This window comes from Haematobia irritans, chromosome 3 (genome assembly GCF_050003625.1).
Source record: "Haematobia irritans isolate KBUSLIRL chromosome 3, ASM5000362v1, whole genome shotgun sequence".
Taxonomy (NCBI): Eukaryota; Metazoa; Arthropoda; class Insecta; order Diptera; family Muscidae; genus Haematobia; species Haematobia irritans.
In genome coordinates this window covers 60982790-61001116 of record NC_134399.1, presented here as the reverse complement: position 1 = coordinate 61001116, position 18327 = coordinate 60982790, and the positions used below count along the sequence as shown (strand labels likewise).

At 31.7% G+C, this 18327-nt stretch overlaps 1 protein-coding gene across 2 annotated transcripts in view; it reads right to left on the bottom strand.

Annotated features, from left to right (window-relative positions):
- Positions 1–2372: 2372 nt before the first annotated feature.
- Positions 2373–18327, bottom strand: part of LOC142228366 (potassium channel subfamily K member 1-like) — an 81211-nt gene continuing 65256 nt past the window's right edge. Inside the window, exons 1-5 of one of the 2 annotated variants that reach the window (XM_075298775.1) lie at positions 17376–18047; positions 5342–5482; positions 5067–5276; positions 4787–4990; positions 2373–3519 (exon numbers count right to left, since the gene is read on the bottom strand). In XM_075298775.1, the coding sequence (XP_075154890.1) occupies positions 3239–3519; positions 4787–4990; positions 5067–5276; positions 5342–5482; positions 17376–17838 (1299 nt within the window). In that variant the 5' untranslated portion in view covers positions 17839–18047 and the 3' untranslated portion in view covers positions 2373–3238. Of the gene's footprint in view, positions 3520–4786; positions 4991–5066; positions 5277–5341; positions 5483–17375; positions 18048–18327 lie in introns of those variants that run through there. The other variant, XM_075298776.1, reaches the window with a different exon arrangement.

Sequence of the window (18327 nt, the reverse complement as noted above, 5' to 3'; positions counted from 1 at the left end):
AAAAAAGTATTTATTTCTAGATACCAATCTACATAAGCCTGACTATACACAAGTTTCATAGCTGGCTAATTCGATTGAGATGTTTCATTAAATTCGAATTTTATATCCATCATTTGTGACGAGAAAAGTTATTCCATATAACAAATTGGAATCACCACGGCCCAAACATATCTGGCTAGCTCAATATCTTAGTCCAGATAACACATAACCATTATGTAGAGGACAAATTTTTCCAGTTCCCGTAAAAATAGTGAGATTGTGATAGTCAGAAAATTGTATAAATAATCCATGCGCAAAAAGTGCTGCCTAAAAATATGCTGCAAATTTGTAATATTTCATAGAGTAGCATTTGAAAATGATTTGAATCTGAATGAGTTTAATAGGCTAGTTTATGGTACGTAATTGATGTACACAGGTAGAAAAGGCTTCGTAATATTAAGATAAAAAAATGAAGCTAGATTTGTCAAATTTTACGAGACATATCCCAGATGTTGGCCACACCATAATTTATATTTGACGACATAATCGATAATATGAACGGCACATTAAATAATGAAACCTGTAAATTAATTAATATTTTCATTTTCCTAATGAAACATTTTCTTTCAGTCAACGAAAAAATTACTTTGGCTCAATTTGAATGAATTTAAGAATTGTTTAAATAAGAAGAAGAATTTATGTATTTATATCTGTATAGAAACAAACCGCACACACCCTTTAGGAGGAAGTTACTAGCTACGCAAATTATTAGCTGACATCTCTGACAAATAAAAATTCGAAAATAAAAATATTTTATACAAAAAAAATTGAATTGTTGAAATTACTTTAAAATGTTTTTATTTATTATTTTGATTATTTTAGGAAAAATTATCGCAAAACCGAATATAGTACACACACCCACAGAAGGAATATGATTACCTCAAACATGTTTCAAGAGCAAAATGTTATTTTTGGACGGGGAACACGTAACATAATTGTTGCAACCATGTTATTTTCTCGGAAATTATGTATATGATTTCGGCAACCATGTATATGTTCCATTTATTGAATCGTTCAAGGATGACACAAGGCTTCTGTGCTCATCCTCTTTTAACCCCATATGCTTCGACTGTTGTTGAAAATATGATGTCCGTCACTCAAACTAAATCGAAAAACTGTATCATTTGGATCCATCAATTGATATGTATATGTGTCCAAATGAATGTGAGTTTTGGAAAAATATAAAACCTATTAAAATTTTTTCTTTCAGAATCTCTCTATTATTTAGTAATGATCCGGAAGGAACTCTTTCATATCACGTTAATTAATACTTTGGTTAAATGGATTTTGGGAAATTTACAAGATATCATTTCAGAAAAACACATTCGGCATATTATGCAACGGAGAAGCTCTGCTAGTTAAAAATAAATCTTTAAATAATACGTCGATACCATGTTATGATCAAGATTCGTTAGGATTTTCAAACTATTTTGGCCATTTCCGCCTTTTACACATATACATTTAGGTAACTTCTAACCTAAAACCATATCATGTATAATGGTTATTGACATAGGTATTCGATATTGAGGATGACAATAATTCCTTGATTGTAACATCTAAATTCAATATGTTCTACAATAAAAGTTTATTTATGCACGTAGAAGCATTTGTATTTGAAAATAGTATGCGTTTATATATTGATGTTTTAATTATGTTTCACATGTATTTTAAAATCTAATTTTGGTATGTAATTGTACAAAGTATTTATTACCGTTTCCACTTCTTTTAAAGATAGTTTGTATATTTTTTTTACCGACAACTGTTTAAAACTTAAAATTTAACCTTCAACTCTGTGATGAAGCTTAGGATAGCTAGGTTAGGTTAGGTGCCAATCAGGCTCACTTAGACTATTCAGCCCATTGTGATACCACATTGGTGAACTTCTCTCTAATCACAGAGTGCTGCCCGATTCCATGTTAAGCTCAATGACAAGGGACCTCCTTTTTATAGCCTGTGTTAAAACTCGAAAAGAACAAAAATCAATAATATCTTTATCCAACTTTTCCATACAAATTCCAAATGTTGGACACACCAACAATATCTCCGATATCGATTTTTAAGTTTTCGCAGCCAATTCTTAGCGTTTGTCCGCTTTATACGTTTTTTTTTCAAACAGACATTTTGTACGAACGAACTGAAAACCGCGTACTGCACCTTTCAGATACACAAGATTTGTTGTTAAAATTTAAGGAGCAGTGAAGTCAAATTTAGCTGCCAATTAATTGAAAATATTGATTTAAATCTGAAAAAAGTATTAATAATAGCTTACTCGTCGTAGGTCGATAACCTATTAAAATATCGAATCCACTATGAGATTAATCGTACAAACAATCTTGAAATCTAATTTTTATTTTATTCAAATCTGTTTTTGTATTGAAGTTTAGGTGAATGGGAGAAATTTGAAGCTTTTTTAAAGACTCAAGGAATGTATTTTTATTAACTGGCGGCTCCAATTCAGTCGAGATGAGCCAACTAAATTTTCGAGACAAATTCCAAATCTTGGCCACTTCATAATTTATGCTCGAAGACATGAACGCAGACAATTTCTTAGCGTTCCACCATACTGTAAGATTTTTTTTCAAACACAGATATTTTGTACCGATAAAGTGATAGTGTGAACGGGGTATAAGTGTGACTTATGCGCTTTACAGACTATCAGTTATTCCGGACGGCATGTCGGTGTTTGTAAAGAATCTTACAATGTGTCGGATCGATACGACTTGTCGGCGATGTCTAAATAATTGGTAAATGTGTTATCGATCCCATAAACATGCAGCAGTATCGATTATGCCTTCGGACTTAACTTATAGTGTGCACAATATATGGGATATGTTCGACACGAGCTCTGTCGTCGTCTGTAAAGCACATTAGCCTTTCCACGATTTACATAAAAACTAATTAATTACATAACAAATTAGGAAAAATCGTGAAAAGTAACCATTATTTGAAAAAGTTGATTTTTGTTCTAGATGGACATATTAAAACTATTCGTATGTTTTCCACTTTCTAATTTTCGTATTATTTTTTAATTCTTTCTTAATGGATATCCAAACTTTATGCGTATTTGGTATATGAATGAGACCAGTAGTATTCCAGTGCGTGTATTGAAGTTTGTCATAGCATTTACACTTTATCTGTTTATGCTCTTATTTTGGGAGTTTTGTTTTTGAATTTCTTTCCTTGCTGATAGCAGAGCTTCTTATGGCAAACGCAAATCTCTGTTGTGTAACGATGATGAGGGTGGCTCATCTGGACTTGGTGAATCATCACCATGTGGACGTATACGTACCACAGCTCGTCGTGTGTCGTCATTGCGTTGCGGCATATATAGGCCTGATGGTCCGGAATAGCATGTGGCATTATTACCCGATAAGCGTAGCTTTTCCGTTTCTCCATGTGTACTTTCGGTGAAAAGTTGACCCAAATTAAGTTGAGGGATATCGTAGAAAATCGTTAATACCAACATCATGGCAATCAAACCTAAAATAAAGAGAAAAAATGCACATGTTTTTTTAATGAAGATGGTAACTTTTTCCAAAAATTACTAAATATATATTATTAAACCAAAGAAAAAATATTTTCCTCCGAAATGAAATGAAAATAAGAGCAAATAAACCCGAATTTATGACATCTCAACGATTGTCTCAAATCTTTTTTAGTTGTTATTTCTAGCGTTATAAGAAAGTTTTGTTTGTGTAAAATTTCAAAATAGGTTGTATTTAATTAAAGTGCCAATTGGGATAATTAAAATTTTAATGAAAATCGTAAAAATGTACAATCCTTTTCTTAACTTAATTAAAAAGTTAATTGCGTCAGTTAATTTTTTAATTGATTAAACCCCATTTTTAATGTGGTATCACAATGGACTGGATAGCCTAAGTGAGCCTGAATCAAATCGGGATGCCACTTTAACCTAACCTTAATCTAACCCCTGTTTTCATGAAGCTAAATATCTGTCATCTTGCGTACTCGGAAAAAAGTTAAATTAAAGTTTATAATTTTTGCTTTAAAAATTTCGTTCTTTAAATTTAAGACACGAATCTTTGTAATTTCCGTCCCTCCATTAAAGTCGTATTTCCCGCTTAAAATGTCCTTATTGTAGAGGATCTTTGGATGCATGTAAACTTTTTTTGAGTGTATATACTCCGTAGAGAAGATATTTCCAATTTTCTTTGTGTTAACTGGCAGTTAAAGCTTAATGGAGCTACATAGGTTAGGTTAGACTATATGGCAGCCCGATGTATCAGGCTCACTTAGACTATTCAGTCCATTGTGATACCACAGTGGTGAACTTCTCTCTTATCACTGAGTGCTGCCCGATTCCATGTTAAGCTCAATGACAAGGGACCTCCTTTTTATAGCCGAGTCCGAACGGCTTTCCACATTCCAGTGAAACCACTTAGAGAAACTTTGAAACCCTCAGAAATATCACCAGCATTACTGAGGTGGGATAATCCACCGCTGAAAAACTTTTTGGTGTTCGGTCGTAGCAGGAATCGAACCCACGACCTTGTGTATGCAAGGCGGGCATGCTAACCATTGCACCACGGTGGCTCCCCTGGAGCTACATAAAAATGGCCGTAAGTTTGGCTATAGTTTTTTCTGTGTTATTTATGTAAATGGTGTATATGCAAATATGCGATTATTTTCTTTGGACATTATTTATTTTGGTTACTAATTACCGTAGATATTGATCTGTACCTGTATATTCATTCGACATTTAATCAGATAATCACAACTCACTTACCAAGAACTAAATAGGCGGTAATTAGCATTTTGTATAGCGAACGATTATCGATGGACACTCCATCTCCGGGTATGTAATCACCCAAACCAATTGTGGTCAATGAAATGAAACAATAATAGAATGCATCCAATACTCCCCATGATGGCTCCAAATAGGCAAAAACAGCAGTAGGTATGGCAAAGAACAAAGCGGCCACAATTAGAACTGAAAGTAGAACATTAAAGGTCACAATTAGTCGCACAAAATACGGAATGGGACTTCAACATGGTCTTTATCTTACCCACAATACTTAGGTGTATTATACGAATATTAAATGGTTGATACAAATGTCCCAAACGAGAATTTAGTTTTCCCAATAACCAATTTGCTGGAATCAACAGTTTCTCCGCCATGGCACTCAGCAGGACCAGAGTCAATGGTATACCAATGGCAGCATAAATCATGCAGAAAATTTTACCCGTTTGACTGAGAGGTGTTACATGACCATAACCTGTGAAGAAATGTTTTATTGGATAACAGGATGGTGTTCGATAATAGATTTATTGCACAGCTCACCTATGGTTGTGATGACCGTACTGGAAAAGAACAAGGCCTGACCGAAACTCCAATTCATCTCATTGGTTGCATTACGTAGAGGCGATATACCACGATCATTGGCTGTTATCACAGCTTTTAAGAATTCTTCCAAGTCTTCATCTGCAATGAAAAAAAAAAAATAAATTTGTTTCATAAATTTGACCTTGAGGTTCAATATTTAGGAGCAGTAATTAAAAGCGTATGACTGTTCCATACACTGAAAAAAGCATGCCCGGTTCCAAAGATTTTGTCTTTTAATTTTGGTATTGATTCCGAGCCAAAGAAACGGAGAATACAAGTAAGGATACTTTTGAGACACAATTCTCTTTTAAATTTGGGTTTTGTGTATTTGTTTCTAGGAAGCAACTTTTAATTTTTCGTTTTTTCCTTTAAAAACGAGTTAACGACAACTTTATTTTGCAAATTCAGACTTGACTTCCAGTAGGAATTATGCTATGTTTCAAGTAAAAAACGTCTTTAAAGTAAAGTGTTGAAAAACATGTCCTATTGTTGAACGATTTTTGCTTTGTAGTCAAAATGCAAAAAGACAACAAATTTAAAGACAATTTCATTAATTTTAAAGATTTTTTCTGAATTATTAAAGTCAAGTTGACCTTACCGCAAACATTTTTTCTTTTATGTTATGATACCCATTTTTTAAGTCAAATCACTTAATTATAAGGATAATACGATTTCACTGAAAAGTTTATCGACTTTTGGACAAGGAAAAAACTTTATATTAGAGAAATGCGTCTTCTTTGCTAAGCTAAATTTGCATTCGTATTTTCAGGACATGAAATCTTTGACCTCACGACAATATTTTTTTAGTGTACTCTCGAAGTTACTATATAGAAATTTGCAACCATATTTTCCATTTAACCCTACACTGAAAAAATATTTACGCGATATTAAAGATTTCGCAACCTAAATTTTAGGATGCGAAATTTACAAAATATTAAGGACAAATTTCTTTAAAATAATGAAGCTTTAATTAAAATAAAGATTATAATCTTTGCTTCAAATTTTTTTTTCATTAAATTTAGGATATAAATTTTGTAAATTTGCGTCCCTCCGTTAAAGTCGCATGTCTTTGAACTAAGGCTAATTTTACTTAAAGTAAAGAAACACATTTTTGATTTAAAGAAATTGTCCTTAAATTAACTGAAATATTGAAACTTTAGATTTAAGATAAAAACGCTTCAAATATAGGCTAAGACTTATTTTGAGGATTTAGCGTCTTTGGTTTAAAGTTTTTTGGAATTAAGAAAACGTTTTTTACTTTGAAGTATCCGTTATAATTTAGATTTTTAAACTGACATTTGTTTGTACGTGAGTACCTTTCTGTATCCTAATTTTAATTTTATTGGTCCTAGATTTAAAGCCAGATAGGTCGCTAAAAAATGTCTTTATTTTAAAGAAACCGCATCTTTGGCTCGGAATCAATACCAAAATCCTTAAAGGAAGGTCAAAATCTGTGGATCCACGTAAATTTTTTTTTTGTGTATGTCGACTTTTCGCCTAACGTTAAAAGTCGATTAGTTGATTTTCAGAAATATCTATAGTCGAGTTTAGAGATTATATTTAACAAAAAGTCGCTTAACCCAAAATACCCAAATTTAGAGGATGGGCATCCTAAATTTAATTGAAAAAATTCTTCTATTATTAAGATATTTATACCCTGCGCCACACTGTGGAACAGGGTATTATAAGTTAGTGCATATGTTTGCAACACCCAGAAGGAGACGAGATAGACATATGGTGTCTTTAGCAATATTGCTCAGGGTGGGTTCCTGAGTCGATCTAGCCATGTCCGTCTGTCTGTGAACACATTTTTGTGATCAAAGTTTACACTGAAAAAAATATTGTCGTGAGGTCAAAGATTTCATGTCTTTAAAATACGAATGCAAATTTTGCTTAGCATAGAAGACGCATTTCTCTAATATAAAGTTTTTTTCCTTGTCCACAAGTCGATGACTTTTCAATGAAGTCGTATTGTCTTTATAATTAAGTGATTTCACTTAGAAATGGGTATCATAACATGAAAGAAAAAATGTTTGGGCTAAGGTCAACTTGACTTTATTAATTCAGAAAATTTCTTCAAATTTAATGAAATTGTCTTTAAATTTGTTGTCTTTTTGCGTCTTGACTACAAAGCAAAAAATCGTTCAAATATAGGACTTGGTTTTCTTCACTTTATTTTAAAGGCGTTTTTACTTGAAACTTAGCGCAATTTCTACTGGAAGTCGAGTCTTAATTTGGAAAATAAAGTTGTCGTTAACTCCTTCTTAAAGGACTTTAATAGCATATGAAGAAAAAAAAAGCTGAAAATGCGAAAAATTAAAATTTGCTTCCTAGAAGCAAGTACACAAAACCGAAATTTAAAAGAGAATTGTGTCTTAAAAGTATCCTTACTTGTATTCTCCGCTTCTTTGGCTCGGAATCAATACCAACATTTTTAAAGTAAAGACAAAATCTTTGGAACAGGGCATGCTTTTTTTCAGTGTAGGTTAGGTTAGGTTAGGTTATGTGGCAGCCCAATGTATCAGGCTCACTTAGACTATTCAGTCCATTGTGATACCACAGTGGTGAACTTCTCTCTTATCACTGAGTGCTGCCCGATTCCATGTTAAGCTCAATGACAAGGGACCTCCTTTTTATAGCCGAGTCCGAACGGCGTTCCACATTCCAGTGAAACCACTTAGAGAAGCTTTGAAACCCTCAGAAATGTCACCAGCATTACTTTTTTTTCAGTGTAGGTCGCAGTTTTAGTCCAATCGACTTCAAATTTGGCACAAGTATGTGTTTTGGGTCAGAATAGAACCCTATTGATTTTGGAAATCGGTTCAGATTTAGATATAGCTCCCATATATAGCTCTCGCCCGATTTACACTCATATGACCATAGAGACCCACTTTTGAAATTTTACACAGGGAGTAGAATTAACTTTGTTGCTATGCGTGCCAAATTTGGTTGAAATCGATTAAAATTTACATATAGCTCCCATATATGTGTTTTTCTGATTTCGACAAAAAATTGTCAAAATACCAGCATTTTCCTTGTAAAATCGCCACTGCTTACACGCAGAGAAGGAATATGATCACCTCAAACACGTTTCAAGAGCAAAATGTTATTTTTGTATGGTGAGCATGTAACATGTTTGTCACTAAAATTTTATTTTCTCGTCAAATATAACCTGCTTGCCGAAATCAGATACATGCTTTCCGAGAAAATAACATGGTTGCGAAAACCATGTTACATGGTCACCACCCAAAAATAACATTTTGCTCTTAAAACATGTTTGAGGTGATCATATTCCTTCTCTGGGTGTAGTCGAAAACTTGTAAAAATTACTCCATTTTTCCTATACTTCTAATACATATTTATCGACCGATAAATCACAAATACACTTTTGCGAAGTTGTCTCATTTTTATACCCACACTGTTAGAAAAATATGTTTTTCATATGTTTCGATATAAACAAAATGTGTTTCGGGCACAATTTTTAAACACCATATATTTAAGTGCAAACATGTAATGTTCTCAAACTAACACTAAATGTTTGGAACACATATGTTAATATGTTAGAATATATTATGTTTGGGGCATGCATGTTTCATAAAAATTATATGTGTGAATGTAAACAAATATACATTTACAAATTTCGAGTAAACATATATATGTTGTGATATTTTATTCAGAGAGCGACAGAGAGAGAGAGAGAGTATAGAGAAAGAAATAGAGATAAAAACCGGGAGGGTCGACGAAAGATATCAAATTAACACAGCGAGAGAATCAAAAAAGAGCAATTTCTGTGAAACCGCTTATATGTTGTTTCGGAAACTGCTTTATGATAAGGCCAAAAATTGTATATGCTTAAGTCTAAATATTATTTAATTTAAGCCTAATTATTATTTAATTTGTGTATATTATAAAATTATTTATGTATGTTTTTACTCGACCCCACGTTCTTCCTTTGTTAGAGTTTTTGAATTCCTTCCAAAATTTCAAACTTTTATACCAAAACCAGTTTTTTATTACAAAATTGTTATTTTTGCAATAAAAAAATAATATCTTAGCCAAAAGCTCAGTCCATTTCGTTTATATCAAGCACTGTTTCTGACTGTAAATCTTTAATAATCCACATTTCGAAGTTTCATTATAAAAATTTAATATAGTATAAATATAAATGTGTAAATTAAAAAAAAATGGTGTTTGGTCGGAGTAGGGATTGAACCCACGACCCTTTGCATGTACGGCAGACATGCTAACCACTGCTCCACGTTGCCAACACATGTATGTTTCTGTTAAATAATGTTATGTTTGCATGGGCTCGTGGGCGCTGCAAACTATGCTATATAAATGTAACTTATAACGATAATTGTCTACTGGTGACTATAACAGCTACGTAGCTCAGTGGTAGTGTGTTGGCTTACAAACTGTATGGTCCTCGGTTCGATTCTCCGTCCAGGCGAAAGGTAAAATTTAAAAAAATTATAAAATTGAATAATTTCTTCAACATTATTTGTATTACAGAAAAAGGTGTCAAGAACTAAAAAATTTCGTGGAAGTGAAAATTATGTTAGGGAATGAGCACAATCTTCTTTGGGGAAAATTCTTCCAAGCATATAATATTTTTAGGCTCAAAATGCTTCCAAACATATTATATGTTCACATAAAACAAACATATTAATGTTTCGGCAGTATCCAATAATATATGTGCTTCCTGCAAAATATGTTTGGGTGCACCACCATAGAATGGTGACGGGGGTATAATAAGTTTGTCATTCCGTTTGTAAGACATCGAAATATCAATTTCCGACTATATAAAGTATATATATTCTTGATCAGGGAGAAATTCTAAGACGATATAACGATGTCCGTCTGTCCGTCTGTCTGTCTGTCTGTCTGGCTGTCTGTTGTAATCACGCTACAGTCTTCAATTATGAAACAATCGTGCTGAAATTTTGCACAAACTCGTCTTTTGTCTGCAGGCAAGTCAAGTTCGAAGATGGGCTATATCGGTCCAGGTTTTGATATAGTCCCCATTTAAACCGACCTACCGATTTGGGGTCTTGGGCTTATAGAAATCGTAGTTTTTATCCAATTTGCCTGAAATTTGAAATCTAGAGGTATTTTATGACCATAAAGAGGTGTGCCAAAAATGGTGAGTATCGGTCCATGTTTTGGTATAGCCTCCATATAGACCGATCTCCCGATTTTACTTCTTGGGCTTATAAAAACCGCAGTTTTTATTCAATTTACTTGAAATTGGAAATCTAGAGGTATTGTAGGATCACACATACGTGTGCCAAATATTGTGAGTATCGGTCCATATTTTGGTATAGCCCCCAAATAGACCGATATCCCGATTCTACTTCTTGGGCTTATAGAAACCGCAGTTTTTATCCAATTTACCTGAAATTGGAAATCAAGAGGTACTTTAGAACCGTAAAGAGGTGTGCCAAAAATGGTGCGCATCGGTCCATGTTTTGGTATGGTCCCCATATAAACCGACCTCCCGTTCAACTTTAAAAAAAAAAACATATGCACTAACTTATAATACCCTGTTCCACAGTGTGGCGCAGGGTATAAATATTCATATAATCTCATGTGTAGAAAATTTTATTTATGCATAGGTATGTATACAATATTTATACCCTGCGCCACACTGTGGAACAGGGTATTATAAGTTAGTGCATATGTTTGTAACACCCACAAGGAGACGAGATAGACACATGGTGTCTTTGGCAATAATGCTCATGGTGGGTCCATGAGTCGATATAACCATGTCCGTCTGTCCGTCCCTCTGTCTGTGAACACATTTTTGTGATCAAAGTCTAGGTCGCAATTTAAGTTCAATCGCCTTCAAATTTGACACATGTTCCTAATTTGGGTCAGAATAGATCCCTATTGATTTTGGAAGAAATCGGTTCAGATTTAGATATAGCTCCCATATATATCTTTCGCCCGATATGCACTAATATGGACCCAGCAGCCAGAGTTTTATACCGATTTTCTTGAAATTTTGTACAAACATAACACTTAGTCGTATAGTCAAGTGTGCAAAATTTGATTGAAATCGGTTCAGATTTAGATATAGCTCCCATATATATCTTTCGTCCGATATGGACTTATATCGCCCCAGAAGCCAGATTTTTGGCCGAATTCTGTTGAAATTTTGCACTAGGAGTACAATTAGTAGTATAGTCAAGTGTGTAAAATTTGATTGAAATCGGTTCAGATTTAGATATAGCTTCCATATATATCTTTCGCCCGATATGGACTAATATGGTTCTAATAGCTAGGGTTTTGGCCCAATTTGGTTGACATTTTGCACAGGGAGCAGAATTAGCATTGTAGCTATGCGTGCCAAATTTGATTGAAATCGGTTCAGATTTATATACAGCTCCCATATATAGCTTTCGCCCGATTTACACTCATATGACCACAGAGACAAATTTTATACTCTGATTTAGTTGCAATTTTGCACAGGGAGTAGAATTAGCATTGTAGGTATGCGTGCTCAATTTGGTTGAAATCGGTTCAGATTTAGATATAGCTCCCATATATATGTTTTTCTGATTTCGACAAAAAAGGTCAAAATACCAACATTTTCCTTGTAAAATCGCCACTGCTTAGTTGAAAAGTTGTAAAAATGACTGTAATTTTCCTAAAATTTTAATACATATATATCGAGCGATAAATCATAAATAAACTTTTGCGAAGTTTCCTTAAAAGTGCTTCAGATTTAAATGCTTCCCATATTTATACCCTGCGCCACACTGTGGAACAGGGTATTATAAGTTAGCGCATATGTTTGTAACACCCAGAAGGAGACGAGATAGACACATGGTGTCTTTGGCAATAATGCTCAGGGTGGGTCCCTGAGTCGATATAACCATGTCCGTCTGTCCGTCTGTTCGTCTGTCCGTCCGTTACCTTTTGTGTAGACATTTTTGAGTCGATATCAGATTTATGGTACAATAGCTTTGACAAAACAATTTAATATTTTGAGAAAGTCTTTATCAACCTTATTTGCTAATAGTCTTTTACAAATGTGGCAAAACAGACATGTTCATGTGGGAAGAAAATCTCGATTTTGTAAAAGACATAGTCAAAAACAGGATTTTATTCGATATTATCGATTTTTTATTTCGGTAGAAAATGTTGTCAAATTTTTATTTCTATATAAAATTTTTGCAAAATTTTATTTTTATAGAAAATTTTGTGAAAATTTTATTTCAATTGAAAATTTTGTAAAAATTTTATTTCTATAGGAAATTTTTGCAAAATTTTATTTCTATAGAAAAAATTTTGCAAAATTTTTTTTCTATAGAATTTTTTTTGCAAAATTTTATTTCTATAGAAAATTTTTGCAAAATTTTATTTATATAGAAAATTTTGTCAAAATTTTATTTATATAGAAAATTTTGTCAAAATTTTATTTTCTTTAAAATTCAGTCTCTTGACAATAATCTTCCAGTGAAATTTTTGTTGAAATTTAGTAAAAAGTACCTTTCCGCCCAAAAAATACCTTTTTTTTACTTTCTTAAAAATTGTATTTTCCATCCCTGAGTAACTGGCAAAGTGACAAAAATTTTTAAAAGAATGTGCACGTTTGGAAATATCTCTTTATTGCACTCTCCAAGTGCTTCCATCGCTGAATTAGGCAGGTTCTTTTCGCAGGTTTTGTGCCATTTCATTTACATACAGTATGTCAAGAAAGTGTTTTGACAATAGGTTAAAAATTATGTTTTGTTCCAAAATTAAATATAATGAAATTTAAAAAAATATTTTATTATGTATTTTGCAAAGTATACATACGTACACAGCATTGCTGCAAAAAATAAAATATTTAATATTTCAACCATTTCTGGAATTTGAAATATTTGGCAATGTCAAAAGACTTTCTTGACATACTGTATGTGTGTTTGGCTGTTTCGTTGTTGTTGCTATGGCCAAACAAAGCGAGCCATGTTCGCAAAAAGAACAACAAACACACATAAAAAGCAGAAATACATTTTCCAAAAATGAAATTTGTGGTGCGAGAACAAAAACAATTCGTTTTTTTTTCGACCGTCGTTTGACGGGCTTTTCAACTAGTATTCTATGATTTGTGCAAGTTTTATAGGTAAGCGTTTTTCAAAATAAAACCTCCAGCTTTTCTTCAACATATTCGATAAGATTTTTTTATGCAGCTAAAAATATATATATATATATATATATATATATATATATATATATATATATATATATATATATATATATATATATATATATATATATATATATATATATATATATATATATATATATATATATATATATATATATATATATATATATATATATATATATATATATATATATATATATATATATATATATATATATATATATATATATATATTTCATTTCGGTGGGGGGTTGATCCCCCCATCCCCCCCTGAATACGGCCTTGGCCCCCATATAGACCGATCTCCCGACTTTACATCTTGGGTTTATAGAATCCGTAGTTTATATACAATTTGCCTGAAATTGGAAATTTATAGGTATTTTAGGTCCATAAAGAGGTGTGCCACAAACGGTGAGTATCGGTCCATGTTTTGGTATAGCCCCCATATAGACCGATATCCCGATTTTACTTCTTAGGCTTCTAGAATCCGAAGTGTTTATTCAATTTGCCTGAAATTGGAAATCTGGAGGTATTTTCTGGCCATAAAGAGGTGAACTGAAAACTGAGTATCGGTCCATATTTTAGTATATCCCCCATAAGAACGATCTCCCGATTTAACTTCTTGGGTTTCTAGAAACAGTAGTTTTTATCCGATTTGCCTGAAATTGTAAATATTCTGGTATTTTAGGCTTACAAGAACGTGTATCGGATTAAGTTTTTATCGGTCCATTTATTAATGCCTCCATATAGACCGACTTCACTTCTTGAGGGTATAGAAGGCACACTTATCATGAAAATTGTTTGAAACTCAATGTAAAATTTCCAGATTTTACTTCTCGGGTGAAAATCTACAGATTTAAGATTTCAAATCAAGACGTTATTTTATAATTTTCTTGCACACTTACAAGAGATGTTAATGATTCCTCTAAAACTCAAACAAAAATGGTTCTTATAAATCCAGAATCTGATATAGTCCTCATAGGTGAAATCTTTAAATTTATCTTCGGGAAGTGTCCTCAAGCCCTCCTGAAATTTCAAAGGAAACCCTAATATTTGGTTCATGGTGGTGGGTATTTAAAATTCGGCCCGGCCGAACTTACTGCTGTATATACTTGTTTTTAAATTTTAAGTCAATAGATTTTCTAAGAAGTCTTAATATATTGTCCACTAAGAAGCCTTAAATATATTGTCGGTTCAGATTTAAATGTATGTATATGGGAACATAAACCTTTATATATAGCTTACCAACAAATTTGAAGGATTTCAGATGGTATCGAAAATGTAGATCACAAAGTGGTGCAGGGTATAATATAGTCGGACCCGCCCGACTTTAGACTTTCCTTACTTGTTTTATAGCAATTTGCGCCATAAAATTTAGATATCATAATCTTTGTTTTTAGAAATATTTTTTTTTTAATCACGGGAATCAGCGTTTCAAATTGTTAATCGATGACGGATTTAGGGTCTAAAGACATCAAACGCTTCTACACATGTGTGGCACTAAATTGATCTATGGGAATTGTTGCCACAGAACTCACTTATCATCTTACACCCCATGAGTCATTTAGTTTTTTTTTTCAAAGTATTTACTTTCCAAATAATATTTATAATACAATTCTTATGGGAAATTTTATTTAAATTTCCGCCTATTGAACATAAAAGTGGTATTGGGTATAAATTAATCCATTTGCTTTTAAATAATGAGTTTTTACAGCTGCTTCTGTGCGAGAAATATTTGACCAGTTGTTAAAACTATAATCAATACCTATAAGCAATACCTAATAATTTATAATTGTTGTAAGTGCAAATAAAACATTTACAATACATCTATTGTTTACAACAAAAAGGCTTCTTTGAAAACCAGACTTTGTTTAAAATAGCGATTTTTTTCCTAGGGAAAGCAAATCTATAAAAATTGGCTGCCTTATTCTTGAATCCAACAACAGAAATAAATATTTTATTATAACACTATATTACAAAGAATTATTTTGTACGATGTGAATAGTTTATGTAAATTTAAAACATACAAAATTTTATTTAATTAAATTAAAATCACGTAGATTACTTTAAATTCACAAAAAGCACAAACAATCCTACTATGGGTACACTACAAAAAAAAAGTGAACCCTCTAGGGCACTAAAACCAATTTAACTCTATTTTACTTCAAGAAATAATTATGTTTTGAGAAAGTTTCCCTGATTTCAATCAATTTTTGCGTACGTTAGTTAAATGAGTTAAAAAATTAAAAAATATACACAAATTATTATAAGGATTTCCTAAATTTCCCACAATTTCTAAAATTTGTTAATTTTACGCACATCGTACACTTCGTACGACGCTAAAATATTTTTGAAATTAGAACTCTTTGTTTCCTTCATTTCGTTTCCTTGACTGAAGAAATTTAAATTAACAATTGATTTCGTGGTTGAAGAAAAACATATATATTTTTTGCTATGTACTTATTTATACATTAAACTAAATTGCTCCAAACTGTGTGAAAACAAACATATATAAAATGAAAAAAAAATTAATTAAATGAGTTTTAATAGAATTTTGTTTAATTCTAAACTAAAATAAATTTATTCAAATTAAATCAATTGTTCAAATAAACTAAATTAAGTTAAATTAAATTATATTCAAAAACAAGAAATTAAAATAACATATATTGATGATGAAATGAAGTAACTTAAATTCACTGTATTAATTGATAAATTAAATTATACAATATCAATGTATATAAAATTAAAATAAATTAAATTAACTAAATTCAACTGAAGTCAAATAAATTTAATTAAATTAAACTACTGTGAAACCTCTCAGAAGTGGACACCCATTGCCATCAAAATTTTGTCCACATTTGGGTGGTGTTCAGTTATGAAAGGTTAAATTTAATGTCCCAGCAAAAAAATTTGGAAGTTCCACTTCCAGAAGATGCACTCCCAATGATGTTCTTTATTTTAACTACCCAGGAAGTTATTTTAATTCAAATGTTTATAACTTGATTTGTTCATACTTTTAATGGGTAATTTTAACTTTTTTTAAAATGGTACAAATCATTTAAATTTTGTCGAAAAAAATGCTGAATTCAATTGAAAAAATTGTACCTTTTTGACAATACAAAAAAACAAACGTTTCCGACAAGCGTTAAAATCCATTAAAAATTATAAAAATTATTTATTTGACAAAATATCACAGAATTTTTTAATATTCACCCAAAACATTGAATTCGGATCACACCTAAAGACGTGATGCAAATTCAGTGCAACGGCTATTGAAATGGAGGACTTCCGTCCTATGACATGCCCATGTTAAATTCATCGCTTCTGCGTCAATTTTGCACCACTTCCAGATCCAAAAAGAACATTTTCATTATTTTTTTGGCGACGCTTTTTTTGCTGGGGTGTTATAATCCTCTCACGACAACTGTCCACTTTTAAAATAAAATTAATTAAATATAACAAATAAAATTAAATAAATTCAAATCAAACTAAGCAACAAAACATTGATTCTTTAGATAATAAATATATTATAAATAATTTATATATAATTAAATTGAACTAAAATTACCCAAAATAAATTAAAAATAATACATAAAATAGTCTAAATCAAACTCAATTTAATTATATACGCAAAAACCGAATTTTATTTTTTTTGTTTGATATTAAAACATAAGTTACGTTAAATTATACGAATTTGATTAAAATTATTTTGAAATCAAAAAAACTAAAATAAAATATCACCACAAAAATATATTGCTTAATTTTATATCTAACTTTTTCCTCTTGAATTAAAGCTCAATACAAAAAAAAAAAAAAAAAACAAATATTAGTTTTTACCTTTTACTTGGGCGTATTTTGTCAGGAATTGATTTCGTTGCATGAGAATTGCAGCTCGTTCTTTCAACTCCACAGGATGTTCAATATATCGAAATACAAGGGAACCTCCTACCAAAAACGCCATATAAAATATCACAAATAGCACAAATAGAGAACGTTCCTTGCGATAAGCCAGAGGACAGCAGCAATATTCGGATGTTGAACCGGGAACCAAACTGGCTGTAGTGCCATCGTCCGATTGCACTGATGAAGGACGTATCAGGCATATGGAACCGATACTAATACCATTACTTAAACTAATATTCGATTTGTTATTGTCAAAATGTCTGTGAGATTTATTATAAATATTTGGATCGGATAATGAGATTTGTCGATCAAATGGTGGCACGTGCAGGCTTATAGTGTTGGTGGTGGCACATCGAGGAATTTTATCAATATCGTCGTAACCTTCTTTGTGTGACATATTTAGGCTTTTATTGTAGTTTTGTTTTCAAGTAAAGGTTGAAATTTATTCACTTTGTTGGTTTTTTATACTTGTATTTATTTTTTAATTTTCTATTGAAAGAAATTTTTAAGTGATCTCTTGGCTCGTGTTTAGGGTTTTTTATTTTCAATTCTATTCTAAGCTACGGTTTTAACAAATTCCGCTTATGTGCACGTCCATGCTCAAGATCTGACTGAAATTTCGTTATGAATTTCAGTTTATTTTTTTTTTTATAGAGCTCACATATGTGTTGTTGTAGTACCCTACATTGTAAGTTACTATATGCGGGTTTCTTTAGTACATTTGAAACAATTTAAAATATCGATAAGTGGATAATTGAATAAACATTTTAGCAATCGCACCATATTTTTTCGTGAAGGCGGACGAAATTTTTGGGGAATTGGAAATTTGGCAGGGAATTTCCAGTATAATAAATCTGGTATGCAATAATTTAATTTTTTTTTAATT